The 17,656-nt window shown below is 33.6% G+C and overlaps 1 protein-coding gene across 1 annotated transcript; it reads right to left on the bottom strand.

Annotated features, from left to right (window-relative positions):
• Positions 1 to 8,138: 8,138 nt before the first annotated feature.
• On the bottom strand, positions 8,139 to 17,279 carry LOC108486174 (protein transport protein SEC23-like). Its single transcript, XM_017790064.2, has 12 exons — positions 16,273 to 17,279; positions 16,015 to 16,188; positions 15,093 to 15,254; positions 14,427 to 14,569; positions 13,183 to 13,258; positions 12,909 to 13,081; positions 12,171 to 12,252; positions 11,833 to 11,910; positions 11,311 to 11,472; positions 10,948 to 11,211; positions 9,827 to 9,931; positions 8,139 to 8,797 (listed from the first exon to the last, which is right to left on the bottom strand). Exons 1-12 carry the CDS (start codon positions 17,014 to 17,016, stop codon positions 8,651 to 8,653), a joined length of 2,310 nt encoding a protein of 769 aa, XP_017645553.1. The 5' UTR covers positions 17,017 to 17,279; the 3' UTR covers positions 8,139 to 8,650.
• Between the last annotated feature and the right edge of the window lie 377 nt (positions 17,280 to 17,656).

Genomic DNA, 17,656 nt, shown 5'->3' with positions numbered 1-17,656 from the left:
TGGTAATGTGAAGTAAGTATGATATTGAGAATTTGTGCATATGAAATTATCTGTTTAGCTACATAAATGCTATACTTTGGTTGTGTCTAAATTCATGACTCAAACTTACTAAGCATTAAATGCTTACTCCGTTTCTTTGATTCTTTGTTTTATAGATTTTGGGTTCTTCAGCTATCGGACTCGGGATTTTTGAAGTCGAAGTCGCCCACACTATCAAAGCTCCTTTTGGTATATTTTTGGTTGAACTTTGAAATGGCATGTATAGGACTACCCTTTTGTTGTAGGTCATGTACCTTTCGGTTTTGTGTAAATTTGGATAGCCATGCGAAAATGGCTTAAGTATACTTTGGGCATGGTATTATAATCATTGTATGTTGTTCATTAAGAGGTATGGAAATGTTTGGAAACGATTAGCCATTGGGATGGTTAATCATGATCATATTTTGTGCTATATATGTTTAAGGGCTAGTTGAATCATGAAAACTATGAAATAGGTAAAGCCTACCTTAAAGACAGATGCTGACAGCTGCAGTGAAGTGGATGTGAAAAATCACTAAAAATAGTAGGAATGGAATTAAATAGTGAATAAATTATGTAAACGAACCTTGACGAGTCTATTTTCATAGGAGAGTAACGAAACAATCATATGAACAGTATGTTAAGAGATATTTAAGTTTTTGTGAGACAGGGCCAGAACGGTTTCTGGAGTCCCTGTTCCGACTTTGGAAATTCATTATAAATTGACCAGAGATAATTAGAAGTCATGCCATATATGTACAGATTCATTTTCGAGTCTAGTTTCCGTAGAAACAAACGACATCAGTATTGAAGCCCTGTACAGGGAGATATCCAAATCATAATGCAGGAAGGTCAGTGTAGTCGCACCCTGTAACAGGGGAGACTTTAACTAATAAATTGTACTAATTGGCCCTACCAAAAATTCTATAAAAAAATTTGTAGATGCATATATGAGTCTAGTTTCAGGGAAAAATCACGAAACTGATTTTCGAGTTGTGGAACTCAAGATATGATTTTTAAGGTGACAGTGACACAGTTAGCCGGCTGTCTGGAAATTTTTAAAATGAACTGTGCAAGTAAGTGGATTAAGCCCGTTAACCCCTCGTGTCAGACTCTGGCGACTGTCTCGGGTACGGGGTGTTACAGGGTAGATACTTAACAAAAGAGTTCGCCAAACTATAGAACTCGCCAAACCTAAGAGTTTGTCAAATGGCGTATACACAAAATTCTATACTTAGTTAAGATAAACACTTCACTTACTCATCTATCCTTATTTTACCAACAACAAGCCAAACAGTAACCAATTAAGAAGACTCCGTCGGGAGGGCTATTATAGATACAGTGCCAAATGGTTGTTGAGGGAGCTTTGCAATGGGTTCAGGTTGCTGATAGATGGAAAGGAGAGGTGATAACGTTCGAGATCTTGAAGATGAAATGCATGATGTCACTACAACAAAACAGGCTTATCGCGACACTTTTTTTAGCTTTAGACGACTCAAAAAAGGTTGGCATAGGTCCTCGCGACGCTTTTCTCGACGCTTTCGAAAACGTCATCTATAGTGCAATTGGCATAGGTTCCGCGATACTTTTGAAAAAGCATCGACATAATTCAACATAAACCGACCTTTATTGATAGGTTGGGAAAAACATAGTCAAAGTTGATGTTTCGTAAAAGTTGCCATAGGGTGGAATAGAAAACAAAAAAAATGTCAGAATAAAGCATACACATACCGACTTTTAAAGAATTGGGTCATGCCCACGTCAAATGCGACGTTAAAAAGGTTGGGATAGACAGGTTCTAAGGCAACCTTAAAATGGTTGGGTTAGACTCGTCTAATTCTATACCAACCTTTAAAGAGTTGAATCATGCCCACGTCAAATGTGACGTTAAAAAGGTTGGGATAGATAGGTTCTAAGGCAACCTTAAAAGGGTTAGAATAGACCCATCTAAAGCAACCTTCAAAAGGTTGGGATAGACACATTTAAGGCAAATTTTTTTTCTATTTTTTATTATTTCAATATTAATATATTTTCATAAACAATTCTAGTGAATAATGATATAAATTTTGCTTTAAATACAACTAAAAAATATAAAATTAAAATTAAAATTAAAATAAAGGTTGAATATTCACTACAAAAATTGATCCCACAATCAAAATACACTAACATTTAGCCGAAATGCATACCACCAACATTCAATCCAATGTACAAAACTAAACAAATTAAAAAGTAACTAAGACGATGGACATTGATATTGATGTTGTACTACATAAAAGCTAATACAGTCTGAAACTGCAATCCTACTCACAAGTTCTTCTTGGCGTAGGGCCGAACTTGGGGATGACCCATCATTATTTGCTATTAAACTTTTTGGACCATCCGAGTTAAGGCTTAGATCATGAGAGTGCTCAGTGCTATTACCTTCTTTATGGGAATTTGTCTGCTTTGATTCATTGTCCTTGAAATAATCCATTGCAAGTGTTTATGATCCAATACAACATTTAAAGGAAAACAAAAAACAAGGGAAGGAACGACAAAAAATGATACAAACATGGGTTTTGGTCTTAGTGTCAAACATTGAATTTTCATGTGCATATCATAATCATAAGTGTAATATTCTTTAGAAAAACATCCAATGTTATGTTTCATTTAAATTATCAAAATCCTACTTTAATTGAGTTAGTTCATGTAATTAAATTTGCATTAAAAAGGAAATCCAAATTACTTAGGAGGTAACCATCTTCCTAAGATATCTCTTTCACTTTTTTATCTGTTTCGACCAAACTTGAATATTCTAACAACTTACAACTACTAAATCCAAAGATAACTATTCTCTTCACTAAATCCAGTTACCGAAAGACCAAAAGAAGTTCAGTAGATAAACTAGCAGGAAGCAACATATACATCAGATTTCATATAGATGAATTAAACAAACTAAACTCATCGCAATCTTCTTCTTCTTCAATCATACAAAAACATATACATAAGATTTCATATGGATGAATTATATACAACAAACGAAGATATTGCCTCAAAACAAATTCGTCTTTTGCAGAGTGCTTTTGCAAAGATTTCCACTTTTATTTAAGAAATTTAAAGAAAACAAAAGAAAAGGAACGATTATTATTGAATGAACATAATTTCATATTCAATTGGTTCAACCCTTTTGTTTAGATCGGTATATCAATCGGTTCCAAAAAAACAAAATAAGAACCTAATTAAGGCCTTAATTTTTTTTGTAGCTTTTCTAATTTTTCATCAAAGTTAGTTGTAGAGAAAAAAGCAAAAGAACAACAAAAGGACAATGAATAACAGTTAAAAATATACAAAAAGTTTCACATAAATATGTAAATCAAACATTTTATTATTCAAATAATGTATATTCTTAACATATAATTATTTGAAAAAAAAGATAATATATGATGATTCTCTTGTCCAAGTGCCACCATGACTATAAATTCATAGTAAGTAGGCAACCTAATGTGAGAAATTTAAATAATGTTATTCTCATAATAATGTTTTTCACAAATAGCAAGTGTAAAATAGGGATAGTCTCACCCTCAATGAAGTTATCACTACTGTACATATCATCATAAATAGCATTTCTTGATTCCTCTGACATTTTCAATTATAAACAAAGAATTCATAATCAGTATCCAAATCTCGACTCAGACTCGATTCGACCTTGGCATGTACCTCTAGACTCAACTTTGAGCTCGATTTATTTCGAGAACTAGTTAAACTTGTAGCTCTGATACCACTAAATATAACACCCCATACCCAACCCTATCATCGGGTCCAAGCTAAAGGATGTCACATTCATTGCTGGAGCAACTACGAACAATTATATATACAATACAACCATTTATACATCCAGGTAAGTATAATACCAATTCATAATATGTTACATAATCATTTTGAAGTGTTATACGAGCTTACGAAAACTCGAGATCAATTGAAGGCTAATATGCAAAGTTTAAAAAATGTTTTGGGTTGGCGTCGCGACTCTTATGGTGCAATGTCATGACCTAGAAGACAGTAAGTTGACGTAGTGACGATAAAGGCTAGTGTTGCAACATCTATGGGGTGGTGTCATGACATTACAAGCAGAATCCTATAAATTCATTCCTTTTTAGTTTCATCCTATCATTTGACAAAGTATAGCTAATTTTATAACCCAAATTAACAAACATCATGATATAAAGGTTATATTCCACATCATAAACCAAAAAGACTTTAACCATTCATAAGCTATTTCATTTTTCATACATATATTGCTCAATTTGACCAATTTGACCATTTATAACCCAAAAATAGGTTCAACCCTAAGTACTTGCAATTTATCAAAATGTAAAAAGCTATACAAACTTTATTAAGTCAAGAGCTACAAAATAGATGCTGAATTCACCTCTTGAGACTTCAAGGTCCACCTAAACCTGTGCATGGAATAAACAAACCGTACGTTGAGCGATAGAGCTCAGTAATGCTTTCATGATACAACTCAATGCAACATTAGCATTAGCAAATGATTACAATAAATTCAAGTTCAATATATAACCAATTCATATTCTATCATGCCAAGAATTTCCATTATAGTATATATATGTATACACATATAGCAATTTGTATATAAATTCATTTAACATTTGCAATAGATTTCACCATATCATACCATTCATCAAATGCCAATCTATATACCAATTGAAACATTCAATACCATTTAAGTCTCAAACATATATACTTTTAACAATAGGATATCCAATTCCCATATTCAATCAATGTCATTTATCCATTCAATTTACAATTTGATTTTCTTTATGGAGTCTATTGACCCATTCATATTCGGTTCGGCCCTTAGAGCTCGTTTCTAACCGCTTTGCATAATATTTTATATGCTTTCTTTATCATAAATTACATATATGCACATATAGTTCTATATCATTTCAATTCAATATCATTTATCGTGCTTATGTTTTATAATCCCTATTAACTTGACTCTAACTCGGACGGATACATAGATTATCCAACCAACACACAAGTCTAGCACCGAAGTGCATCATCGGATAAACAGAAGTAAGGGAAATAGGCAGACATAGTGCATACTGGTGCACGACGTGCATCCTGGAACACAAAACACATCCTGACACACGAAGTGCATTCTAGCACACGAAGCACATCCTGCAGCACGAAACGTATCTCAGCACATGAAGTGCATTAACCCGTAGACAATCTAATCCTATAGCATGCCAACTATATTCGACACAATCCAAACAACTAATAGGGTACCAATAATCCAATCACATTATATAAATCAATTCATATTTCATATTCTTAATTCATTTCATCGTCAATTCATATATATTCAATATCATATAGCAAATTTCAATCCATTTTCATATCACATATCATGTCTCAACTAACTCATGCTACTTTCTATTTATTCAATTCAATCCATTATCTCGATATTCAATATCAATCATAGCAAATCAATTCATGTGACCATTATTTACTCACCTTAATACTCAATCATGCAATTTAACATGAATATGCAAATAATATATTTATCTTGAATCATAAAATTACAAACCGAATCTTCGCGTCACTCGTCGACGACTCTCCCTTTTCCTTTCCCTCTCGACAGCTCAACGTCGTTTTTAGCTACGATCGATAATTAATAAATGAACAATATTGGAATTCATCTCATTCTCATTCAAACACAAAACCAAGCATATTTTGTATTTTATTCAATTTAGTCCTTGTACTCAGGATAAGCATATCTTTCGATATTTAGCATTAGGGGTGAGCATTCGATCGAATCGAAAATTTTCAAGTTAATCGAATTTTCGAATCTTATTTTATCATCCTAACTTAATTTGAAGTTTTCTCGAATCGAGTCGAGTGAGATGGAATTCGAATCGAATCGAATCGAATATATTTGTTCAAGTTAAATTTTTTTTTTTAAAAATGACTTTAGTGTTGTTTATTTTTATGTAATTTTTCAAAAAAATATTTTTTCATACAACAAAAAATTGAAGTAAATAAGTGAATAAATAAGTGAGTAAATAACTAAAAAATAATTAAGAAGAAAAAGAAGGAATGAGGGTTTATTTTAGGGTTCTTTGAGAAAAATAGATTTTAGGGTTTGAATTGAATGAAAAAGGAGGTTTGAATTGAAGAAAAATAATTTGGGGTTTGAAATTTGCTGGGGGTTTGATTTGGGGGAGGAATTGGGATTTGGGAAAATAAATCTTTGGGGCTTGGGCAGACGAGCTTGGGGAAATGTAAAATATAAAATGTTTGGGCTTAGGGGAAATTGGGTTTAAGTAAAAGCCTAAAATTTAAAAAAATTAAAAAAATATATAGTTTATATTCGGTTTATTCGAATTATTCGATTAACTCGATTCGAATAATTCGAAATTCGAATTTTTTTTCGATTTTTTCGAATCAAATCGAATTTTGCTCACCCCTATTTAGCATCAGATCAAAATCTAATTTCACTTTATTTCATTAGGACCCTATACTTTCTATTCCTAACATAATATCATAACATATTTTCAGTTTATTCAATTTGGTCATTAATGTTACAAAGTTAACTATCAAGCTTATTAAACTTTACAATTTAGTCTTTATCATAATCTAAGATTAATTTCTATCCATATCAAACCTAATTCATCAATTCCTCCACAACGGCAACTTGTTAATAATTCAACAATTGAACAAATTGATACATGGGCCAGCTAAATCAAGCTCCAATAATCATAAATCTATAAAAAAAAATTACATTATAAAAAAGCTTGATTACCTTTGAACTTACTTGGTCAATTGTTCAAGCTCCAAAATTGGAGTTTTCTTTGTTTTGTTTCTAAGCCACGTACTTTTGTTTATATACTAAGATTAAGTTATAATTAATCTACTTTAATTATACATTAATTATCTCTTAATTAAACTTAATGGCATCCACCACCATCATCCACTATTTAATATTACTTTATTTACTATTTTGGTCATTGAGATAATTGCCATTTAGATCTCTTAAACTTTTTATTAATTAAAACTCAATTGTGATTGGATTTTTACAATTTAATCTCGAGCTTTAATTAATTATTTTTTAGCTAAATTACTTAACCGAATTTTATTATGTTCTAATATTAACTCCGTAAATATTTCTATTTTATATTTACGGGCTCAATAACAGAAATTAGATTCTAAAACTGTATTTTCTAATACCACGAGAATTCGAGTCGATACATTCTCTACATTTTTTACATTTAAAAATTCACATCCAATGTTATGACCATTAAACTCTTTTGTCAGATCAGTTAGTGTGACATTTTGAAATTAGTTGTATAACAAAACAGTATTACAATGGACTTGAATTTAACAAATAATTGAAGAAATAAATACCAAAATTACACATAAACTTTGATATAATTTCAAAATTATACACAAACTTCAATTTGGTGCATTTGTATACATCAAGCTTTAATTTTTGTTCGATTTTCACATTGCACTAACCTCATTATCTATGTCATGTTTTTTTGTTTTTTATTATGTGCAAATTGCTGACATGACATTTTGGTAGGTTGAAAAAACAAACAAACAAATTTAAATTTAAATAAAAAATACAAATTTCCTAGGAGAAATAAGAAACTCTTTCTCAAATGTGTTTATTTTTTTTCAACTTAATAAGATTTACACATGATTTAATGAAAATTTGTCACATAAATAACGAAATTAATGAAATGTAAAATTGAACCAAATTTAAAATTTGATGTATACAAAAGCACCAAAATAGAATTGGTGCATAACATTACAAATTGTATTAAAAATAATGTATTATCTCAATAATTTAATAATGTTGTAAATTGAATCTGAGTAATAGCACAAGAAATTTGACTATAGTCTTAAATTTGAGTGTCGCATACCATTTTCATGCCATAGATTAGGTCTTGAATTGTATCACTGCAGGCCTCACCTCAAAGTGTAGAGAATCTTGCACAAAAAGATCTGTTATCACAAAATAGTTCTTTTCTCGTCCTTTATTTGTTTTTTTTTCCTCAACTTCCAAGACAAGAAAAATCAATAATAATTTTTTTTACATAAAAGTAGAATACTCTGAATTTTGGAAGTATGGGCTGAAACGTATTTATATACGTATATGTATATTTATATAAACAAACAAAACGACCAAACGTTAACTAAGGTCTCAACCTCAAAAACCTAAAAATGGAGTCTTAACCCTAACCAGTGTATATATGACCTGAAATTCAGTACACGCTACAAAAGAACCCTAATTGACATTGCTGGTAGTGAAACAGGGATCCTCAAAATTACATCCTCAACCATACCTTACTTTCCCTAAAATTGTCGAAAAACTAGACTCGACTTACCTCTTTGTTGGGTCCATTGTCGTATCTGTTCATGAAAGCAAATACATTCCCGGCAGCCCCAAAGAATGATCTGGAGCTATTCTTATTGTTTCTTTTTTTCTTTTTCAAATCTGCTTCATGAGATTTTGATGGAAAGAAAGGAAAAGAACCGAATCGGACAGAGGATGTGAGGGAGAACATATAACTCAAAACAAGGGAATTTCCCATTCCGAAAACCCAAGCCTTTGGACTAGCTTCTACAATCAAGATTGCACAGCCAATCTCTGAAGATGCTCACAGAAGACTTGTAAGCTTACATCATCTGTAAAGATTATATCTGATCCTTGAGCTATGTCGGTGGCATTATTGTAGGTGGCTGATGGGTTCAACTTTGCCAATAAAAATCTTGCCTGCAAAAACAAACATAAATAAGCAAGCTGCTCGGTAATGTCAAAAAGCGCTATTTATTTTACACACAAAATCAGTTCCTGTTTAAGCCTCTGAGGTAAAATAGAGAATTGGTTTCATAGGCCAAGTGCAGAAGTTCAGTTAACGCACTCAAATGTGGCAAAGACACAAACATGATACCCCTCTATTGTTTTTGATTCAGACCCAACAGTTACATTGTCTATAAGAGGTTCACAACATGGAACACCAGAACTTGATCAAAACATGCAGCCACATTATAGTGTTGCTAAATAGTGAATGTTTAGTGTACCTAAAAAGTGATACTTGTACTAAGGAAAAAGGATAGCTCAGCCCAAGACAGCAATAACAAATATAGGAACATATTTGCATTGAGTATTATAAACTAGGAACACAATCCATAAGCCAAGAAAAATAAAACTAAAAACTTGGTACAATCCGTCATCTATTGCTAGCCTGATCAAATTCCCTATAAATATGAAACAACCTATGTTACCCCGATTTGGGTCAGGGTGAATGTCATTCAATTGTTCTAGGTTTTCCATGTATTTAGTGGCTCTTACTCAAATCCTTATACCAACATCTTGAGTCACATCAAACACATGTAACCTTAAGTATCAAAAAACAACAATTATATAAGGAAATATTAGGATAGTCATATGCTTCTACCCAATTAAACCTTGGACCGAAGGAAAGGTAGAGATGAACAAAATATGATCATGTCAAAGCAGGGGGAAGAAATTTATCAAAGCTAAACCCACAGAAGATACTATGAACCAGAAATGCTGAATAATCAAGCTTATGAGAATTTGGTACAAAGAGTTCACAAATGTACTCGATTTTCTAAAAGATTAATTTGCAGAATTTAAGAATAATTAAGATGAAAAATTAAAGAATAATTCAGATTAAAGTGATACTTGGAATCTATTTAAAAAAGATGAAATTCGTAAGGGTAAATTAAGGACACATTTTGATATCTCCGGTAAGAATCAGTTTTAAGGAAAGTTGCTCACCTGGGATCCATGCTGATCACATACAACCAATCTGGGGACAGGAAAGCGGTCCCGAATAATAATTTGGGCATCAACCTGGGGTGCTTCCAAAAGAAGTGCAAATGCCTGTTGAAAAATATAGCTTTAGAAAATAGAATCATAGACTGCAGTAACTTAGAAATTGGGTGGTAAACTATAGAACTATAGCAGTACTGAAGACTTCATTGAAGAACAGGCATATTCCCGACGATCTGATATAATATTGTAATTCAGAGATCAAAAACTAGAAAAGGAAATATGCCATAACTATCTCTCTCGTCACAGGAAAAAGGGCCCCATGTTCTTCTGTAAGACAAATTTTAACTCTCCAGAATAAAAGGTGCAAAAATAGGGACATCATACAGATGAAAATTGACATTGAAAAACAGCAACTAGGTTATAAACCACAACATGAATTTGAGAACGTCAGTAGCAAATACAAAAATTACCAGTAAAAGTTCTTGAGTCAGTAACAATAGAACCAGGATAAAAAAAGCCAATTGCCTAGTAAAATAGAACTATCTTATTGGCATCCACTTCCTAGAGTTTAGAGTAAAACATTGCCAGATAAACATAATATGCGTGATAACTTAGCTTTAGAAAACGAAACATCATAAAATATCCATAAAACACTTCACTAATCCTATAAAGTGGTCCAATATACAATGACAAGAGTCATTTCAACAAACACAACCATGCACCAGCCTTTTCCAACAAAGCATATTCCAATTTAGAGAAATTCAGACATCTTAACAAATACCATTATGATTAACCTTATAGTTTCCATTTCTGAGCTACAAGGTGGTGGTATAAGGGGTTTTCTTCTGTAGACTGTCAGTAGTTTAGAATAAAAATTCTCGTAGGCATAGTAATATCAGCACAAGAATAATAAAATATTATTTATGGCTTAGAGAGGCATCAAAATCAGATATCCTACAGCTCCAGCTTATCTTGAACTCAAAGTGATCAATTTTATTATCTTAATGTTAAAAGAAGCCCAACATCAGGCATGTTTACTGAAAATCATTTTTGCACATTATGAATGTAATGATACTATAAAAACCTTTTACATTAAGCTCCAGATTTAACATGAACAAACATACCTGATGTTCGGGTTGATTCTGGTAACCCATGTTGCGCCACTGTGCTATTGTCATACCATGGAAAACAACAATACTGAAATATGAATCCAGCAAGAGAATATGATCAGCAGAAATCGAAGCCACATCTAATAATGCTGGCTGGGGTGGTGAGTTGAACGAATATGATATTAATGATGGTTGAGCCATAACTGCTGCATTAGTAATATTTTCCTTGTTTAACAACACGCGAAAATATGCAGTTTCATCAGGACTGTTGTTAAAAACCTGCCACACAAAAGGAACGGGAAAAAAAAACTCGTATATAAACATAGGTTGATTAAATATTATAAAAAGGCTGGAAATTAGAAACAAAGAAGCAATTACCTGTACAAATTGTGACCGCCGTAGATTGAAAATAAATTGAGGAAACAAAGAAAAGCAAGGGTTTAATGAAAAAGATGATGGATCGTTCTCCCGGTAGTTGCCAAATTTGGAACAAAATCGAATGAGATTCCGATCTAACCACCTTGTAGCATCAAACCCCTCCTAAATGAAACAAAAAAAGCTATAATAATTATTAAAAAGTGTGATCACAAGCAACAGTTAAATGTGTCATTGTATTGGCAAGGAGCAAAAAACATAATAGATAGAAAATATAACTAGTGAGAAATCTGGGGGTAGGAGAAAAGCAAATGAAGAGAACCACTCAACATAGGGCAAAGCATTAAGAGGAAGTTCTTATCCATAGCATGGAATATATATAATAAGAGTGGAGAATATTCAATAAACAAAAGCATAATGAACTAAGCAGAAAGTATCAGCTATATACTATAGGCCAACAGTGAATACATCCTAATAAGAAATACAGGAAAACTAGACAAAAGAATACAAGACATTTTAAATTACCTCTGTCTCCATTTTCAGGGAAGTTATTCGTGCCATCACAACAGCTGCAGTCTCTTGATCGAAACCGTGTATTAATTCCTAGAATGGAGAGACATTGGCAGTCAGCTTAAACTAATTTCAAAAAATTTCTCAAACAAACATGATCGATCAAATATTCAGACCAAGACACATGGTAATGACATAAACATCCCAGGGGCACAAAACCTCTTAAATATGACCAAATGGGACATATTTAACACAACGCAAAATAGAAGAAACGGAGAAAGGGGGTATGCTTAATTGTTTTAGACAATTAATTAAACAATCATAGGTACAAAAATGAGAGAATCTATACTAACCTCAGTACTAACAGAAATGTCTGCCCATTGTCTTGTCACAGTCGTAACTCGAATAAGTGTTTTACCTTCAGGGTCTTGATAACTGCAATTAGATAAACAATATCACAATCAAATTCATTTTAGTCAATGGTGCAGGCATGCAACAGGTGCATTAACACTTATATTGGCCCGAGGCAAAAGGAACAAAAAGCTTCTCACCTAAGAGAAACAAGCCAGAATGAGTGTGTTTTTGTATGCGTGTATTAGACAGAGAAAGCATGTCTGCGTGTAAAATAAGATTAACATATATAATCCTTATAATAAACACTACTCCAATTTATACAACAAACCATATAACTTTTTCTTTTTTCTATATGCATGATTACCTTGTTTAACACTAAAACATTGAAGCGAAGAAAGTTTGAAATCGTCCCATTATTTCACTATAAAAGGTAAAAGTTAATGAAAAATTAAAGAATTTAAGAACTTCAATCAGGCAGTTTTTTTTTTGGAAGGGGGGGACACCTACTACCTTATATAAAAGCATGCCAAAGCACAAAAAAGTGTGCGCTTGATCAGATGCATCTTGCCTAAATGGGTGTGAAGCGCTTTTGTCATTTAGCACTAATGTGCAACACCTAGGTGCATGCCTTAAAAAGGCTGATCAAATAACTAAAGGAACAAAGCAAAGAAAGAAATCAAGTATATTTATGTTAAGGTAAATAAAAAGGAGCCTTTCAAGGAGTTTATGCAGCAAACCTTGTTAGAAACTGCAAATAGAACTGTGGATTCACAGTTTCTGGAACATTTGATTGATCAGTTGATGAAAGATCAAATATAACTGTCAAGCAAGTACTCTTGTCAAGGCCACACATTTTCCATGTTGTCGTGTTACCCTCCCCAATGACCGTGTCAGAAACATTAGGTCCTTTCTGCAACAGTCATTGTAATCAGCTTAAATCTCCATAAATACAAGTAGATTGAATCTGCAGTTTAGAGTAAGATATGTTATTAGATTGTTAAATGGACCAACCTTCTCCAATGATGTGCAAGGTCCAATGATTCCCTGAACCTTGATCTCTTTTGAACAACCTATCTCAAGCATGCCACTGAAAGAAAAATTAAAAAGAAAAGGAGAGCTTAGAATGAGTTTGAAATTAATATCCAATAAGCCTTAATCCCAATATCCAAATCCTTTTGTGGTCAGCTACAAGAACCAAGACATGGAATCATTTACATCGTACACTTGAACCCTCCTCCAATTATTCCTATCCACCACCATCCTCTTCTAATAGCTCCAAATAATTATCACCTTCACACTTGAGTTTCTTTTATATCCCCTTCAACCTTTCACCCCATGCAACATCAACTTGAACCCCTACCTTATACCCTTTGATCTCGTCAGCCAATACATAATCATTCACAATTAGCATATACACCAAGATATTTAATATGCCTTCCATTATCTCAACCATCAGTATGACAAAGAGAAATGACTCGCGATGATCTTTGGTGCACCTCCTAACTGGAAACCCATCCTTCTCTAGAAATGCTTACGTTCATAACCACTCTTTCAGCATTTCCCATATTATGCTAAGAAAGGAACTATCTTATTGTTCGAAGTCCACCAAAGAATGAGTTTGAATTTTAAACTAAAGATGATATTTCTGGGTCTCTAAAACCACAGCCGAAGATAAGTTACAGATAATGCATGCAGATACAAAAATTAACCTAAAGCAATAGCAAAACTAAAGCTAAAGTAATTTAACGGGTAACCATGACAGGGAGTTAGTTCATTTATGGCAATCAATGCTCAATTCAAAATCAGGAAATTTAACAGAAACCAGCAAGGACACTCCCATTGCTGCACTGTAATACCTGTACTACTTTCAACAATGCAAGCACTCACCTTTGAAACCTTTAGGAAGATTGATTAAGCCAACATAATTATGGCAACATAGAATACTGGCATTTAATCATTTTCACAGATGCAGCTTACTGACATTTGATAAATTTGTTCTCTGTTTAATTGCAAGGTCAGCAAGGTATGTAAAAATTTTACATTCTCTAACAGTAGCATCACCTAGTGCAGAATGGTGCCACAACTAAGATATGAGGGCATCTAGAACTCCAACAAAACACAAGGACAATTAGAACTGGAATAAAAATGTGAACTTACCAATAGAATGCAAGTATATAGTTATTTATAACAGCATGAATAAGACAAAAGTAAACTCAAAGTTGAACAAGAAGCTTAGATGTGGCACAAGAACTAACTTAAAACATAGGCCAAGAGACTGTTCCCCATCTTCAAAGACACGCTTGAAAGAGTCTTTGAATACAGAATGACCAAAACTTTCAGCTAGAACAACAAGTCCACCTGTCCTTTCAATTGCAACTTTCATTTCAGCAACTCCAACCTAAGAACATTCAAAAAGACATAACATATTTATGTACAATTTACATTTTGAAGAATGTTAATCTCAATAGGAATTGTCATTAAACTAAAAGGTTAGTACCAATGGTAAGTGGACTAGATATTAGCATCCACAGTTTTTCGTAAAATAAGGCATTCATCACAAGCCACCAATTGAAAAAAAAAATGGCAATTAAAGTCATGTCCTCAGATTTCCACAATTTTATCTAATGTGTAAATTTTAAATTATATAGGATACTTAAGGTTTCCAAATAAATTACGTCCTAAATCCCATCAGATTCAACAGGTTCTTTAATCCATTGTATCAGTTAGAAGGCAGCAGAAAAAAATTGGAAATGAATCCATCCTTATTAAGAGAGCCATACAACATTTAACCAGAGAGGACAGAAGATGAAATTGGGCACATTGAAAATATGACTTAAGCATATTGATGCAAGTCAATCTAGATCTGCATAGAGACAGAATGACAGATTCATTAGAGAACTTAAAAGTTGGACAAGACAGACCTGATCAAGTGCAGATGCAAAAAGGTCAAGAACATGACCCTGGTCGACCAGTTGTTTTGCAAGACTATCATAAAATTTGACTGCTTTCTTAAAATATGGTGCAGCGTCCTTAAAAAGATCTTTATGTGAACGTAAAGGTTCTGACAAGTCTTTGGATACAATCTGCAAAAATCACATAAACCAGTATCATTTTGATGACAGCCAAGAAATACAAATTAAACCAGGAGCAATGCTCAAATCAATATCTTTTCAATCTCCATTTTCTCAATTCAATCACAGTTGTGTATGAATCATTCCTACAACTACAAGGTATTTAAGACCAACATTCATCTTGCACCAAAGAAAAAGTAAATATTCGGGGGACAAGATCTACTTAACTATAAAGCTAACATAAAAGTTCATCAAAGGGTCGGAGACAGAAAGAAGGTAGTTAACAGGAATAACATTAATGAAATAGAATCTCTGTTTTAAAACAATTGCACAAAGTAAATGCACACACACTCAATGTTAACAAAAACATGACCTCTAAAAAAGGTAATTACAGAGCCAGTTTGCTTGTTTATATTGCCTGCAACTTTTAACAAATATCATCCCCAAAGAAACATGACACAGAAACTTCACATCATTTTTAGGGAAATAATAGTTTTAACCATAGAGAGAAGAAAAATGCACCTATATATTAGTGTGTGGGAGTGAACAGAAACATTCAAAATTGGGGGAAAAATAAAGTTCATGCTAACTACGACAAATCATACCCATCTCAACCATGACATATTGTTGGTGTAACATCCCAAAAATTAAATACCATTCATAAGAAAACGAATGGCAAATGCCTCACCACCGGCAACACAAATACTTCCTTTCATTAAGTTGTGGAATGCGTGAAAGTTCAGAAGCTAAACAGAAAATTTAATGGCATTACCGTGCCTGGCCCTTCGGTACATGGCCCACCAACCAAAGCAATAATCCTAGCACCAGTACCAGGCAAGCAGGCCCCAAGAAATCCTGCTGCAACACTTAAGGCCACTCCAGTGCACCTAGACGCCCTGTGTCCCGCTTGTACGGGCCATTGATCCGTTTGCAACTCATCCAAGAGCTACATTGAAATCAACCGACCACTAAATAAAAGAATTCAAACATTGGAAAAACTAATTCCTAAAACAAATAAATCAAAACGCACTGAATTGAGCGTGAATTCACAATCAGAAGCGGGCAATAAAAACCGGTTAACAACTGTATTCGTAAATCCATTTTGCAGTCCTTTCGGATATCCAGCCGTTGGCCGCCGCCCAGCAGCACGGAGGCCTAATTGCTCCAAAACCTGCTCCTTGGAAATCTCCTTACTCCCCTTGAAAACATAGACCTTCGACATTTCCGTGAACCCCAATTCATGGACAAGTGCTTGAGTCCCGAAAGATACGAAACCGACAAGAGCTTGTTCCGGCAACAATCCAATAGCCTGTTTCAACGCCGATTTAGCAAACACTAGCTCTTCCTCGATCATACAAGTGTCTAACACAAAAACAAAAACCGGTTGCAATTGAGGAGCATTGGAAGGGTTGTTGGGGTCGGGATTCATTTGAAGCGTGTATTGCACGGTGGTATATTGCGGGTAGAGTTCGCAAGGCAGGTTCGTTTCGGAGATCATGGCATAATGCGGCGGAAATTGGTTGCGCTGGTAACAAAACGGACAGATCCAGATCTTGGCGAGGAAATCAACGCGCGAATAGACGTTGAGGACAGCGGAACATGTCCGGCAGCGGAGAGGAGCATAAGGGAGAGTAGGAATGTCCGAGTGAGGGCGGATCGGAGCGATGGAAGCGGCCAAGGGAATGACGCACTTGCTGGCTTCAAGCTTGGTGCGAGGCCAGACGTTCCATGTCATCCGTACGCCGTCAACCCCTTCGGGATCGGAGTTCGCCATTATCCGATAAGTTTGAAAACAACTTGGAACCAGATAAATTCAGAAAGGTCACTTGTTCTAGGGTTTTTCAGATTCTTACATAATAGTAACCGAGTGAGTGAATGAGAATTTAGGGTCTATTTCCTTTTTGCTTGTTTTACTGATTTTATGTCGACCCCATGAGAAACTGAAGTGAAAGGGGTCACGGGAAGATCAAATATTGGATTATAGAATCAAACAATAATGAAATACATCTACATTTATCCATACTAATATAACAATTCAAATAAAAAGCAAACCTAATTTTTAAAAATCTACACTTATCTACTAATTCAAATAAAATAACCGATGAGGGATTTTTTATAAAAATAACCAAAAATCAACTATTTTTTTAATTAAACACAAAAAATAATCTAAAATTTATAGTCTATAGTAAAAGTTAGTGGAGCTAAAGAATTTCCACCAACGTGCCACGGCAGTAACTAGAAAAAAAATTAATTTTTTGATAGAACTATATAGAATGACGCCACTTGTATAAATATTAGAAAAATATTATAATTTTTTAAAATATGAGAGACTTTAAAAAAATTCTATTTTTTATTAGAGTCATTTCATTTGGCGCCGCTAGATTGACCGACACCCTTTTACTTCTTTTTTTACT

The sequence above is a fragment of the Gossypium arboreum genome, chromosome 3 (assembly GCF_025698485.1).
Source record: "Gossypium arboreum isolate Shixiya-1 chromosome 3, ASM2569848v2, whole genome shotgun sequence".
NCBI lineage: Eukaryota > Viridiplantae > Streptophyta > Magnoliopsida > Malvales > Malvaceae > Gossypium > Gossypium arboreum.
Note: the sequence above shows the minus strand (reverse complement) of the source record. Positions and strands in the feature narration are given on the sequence as shown.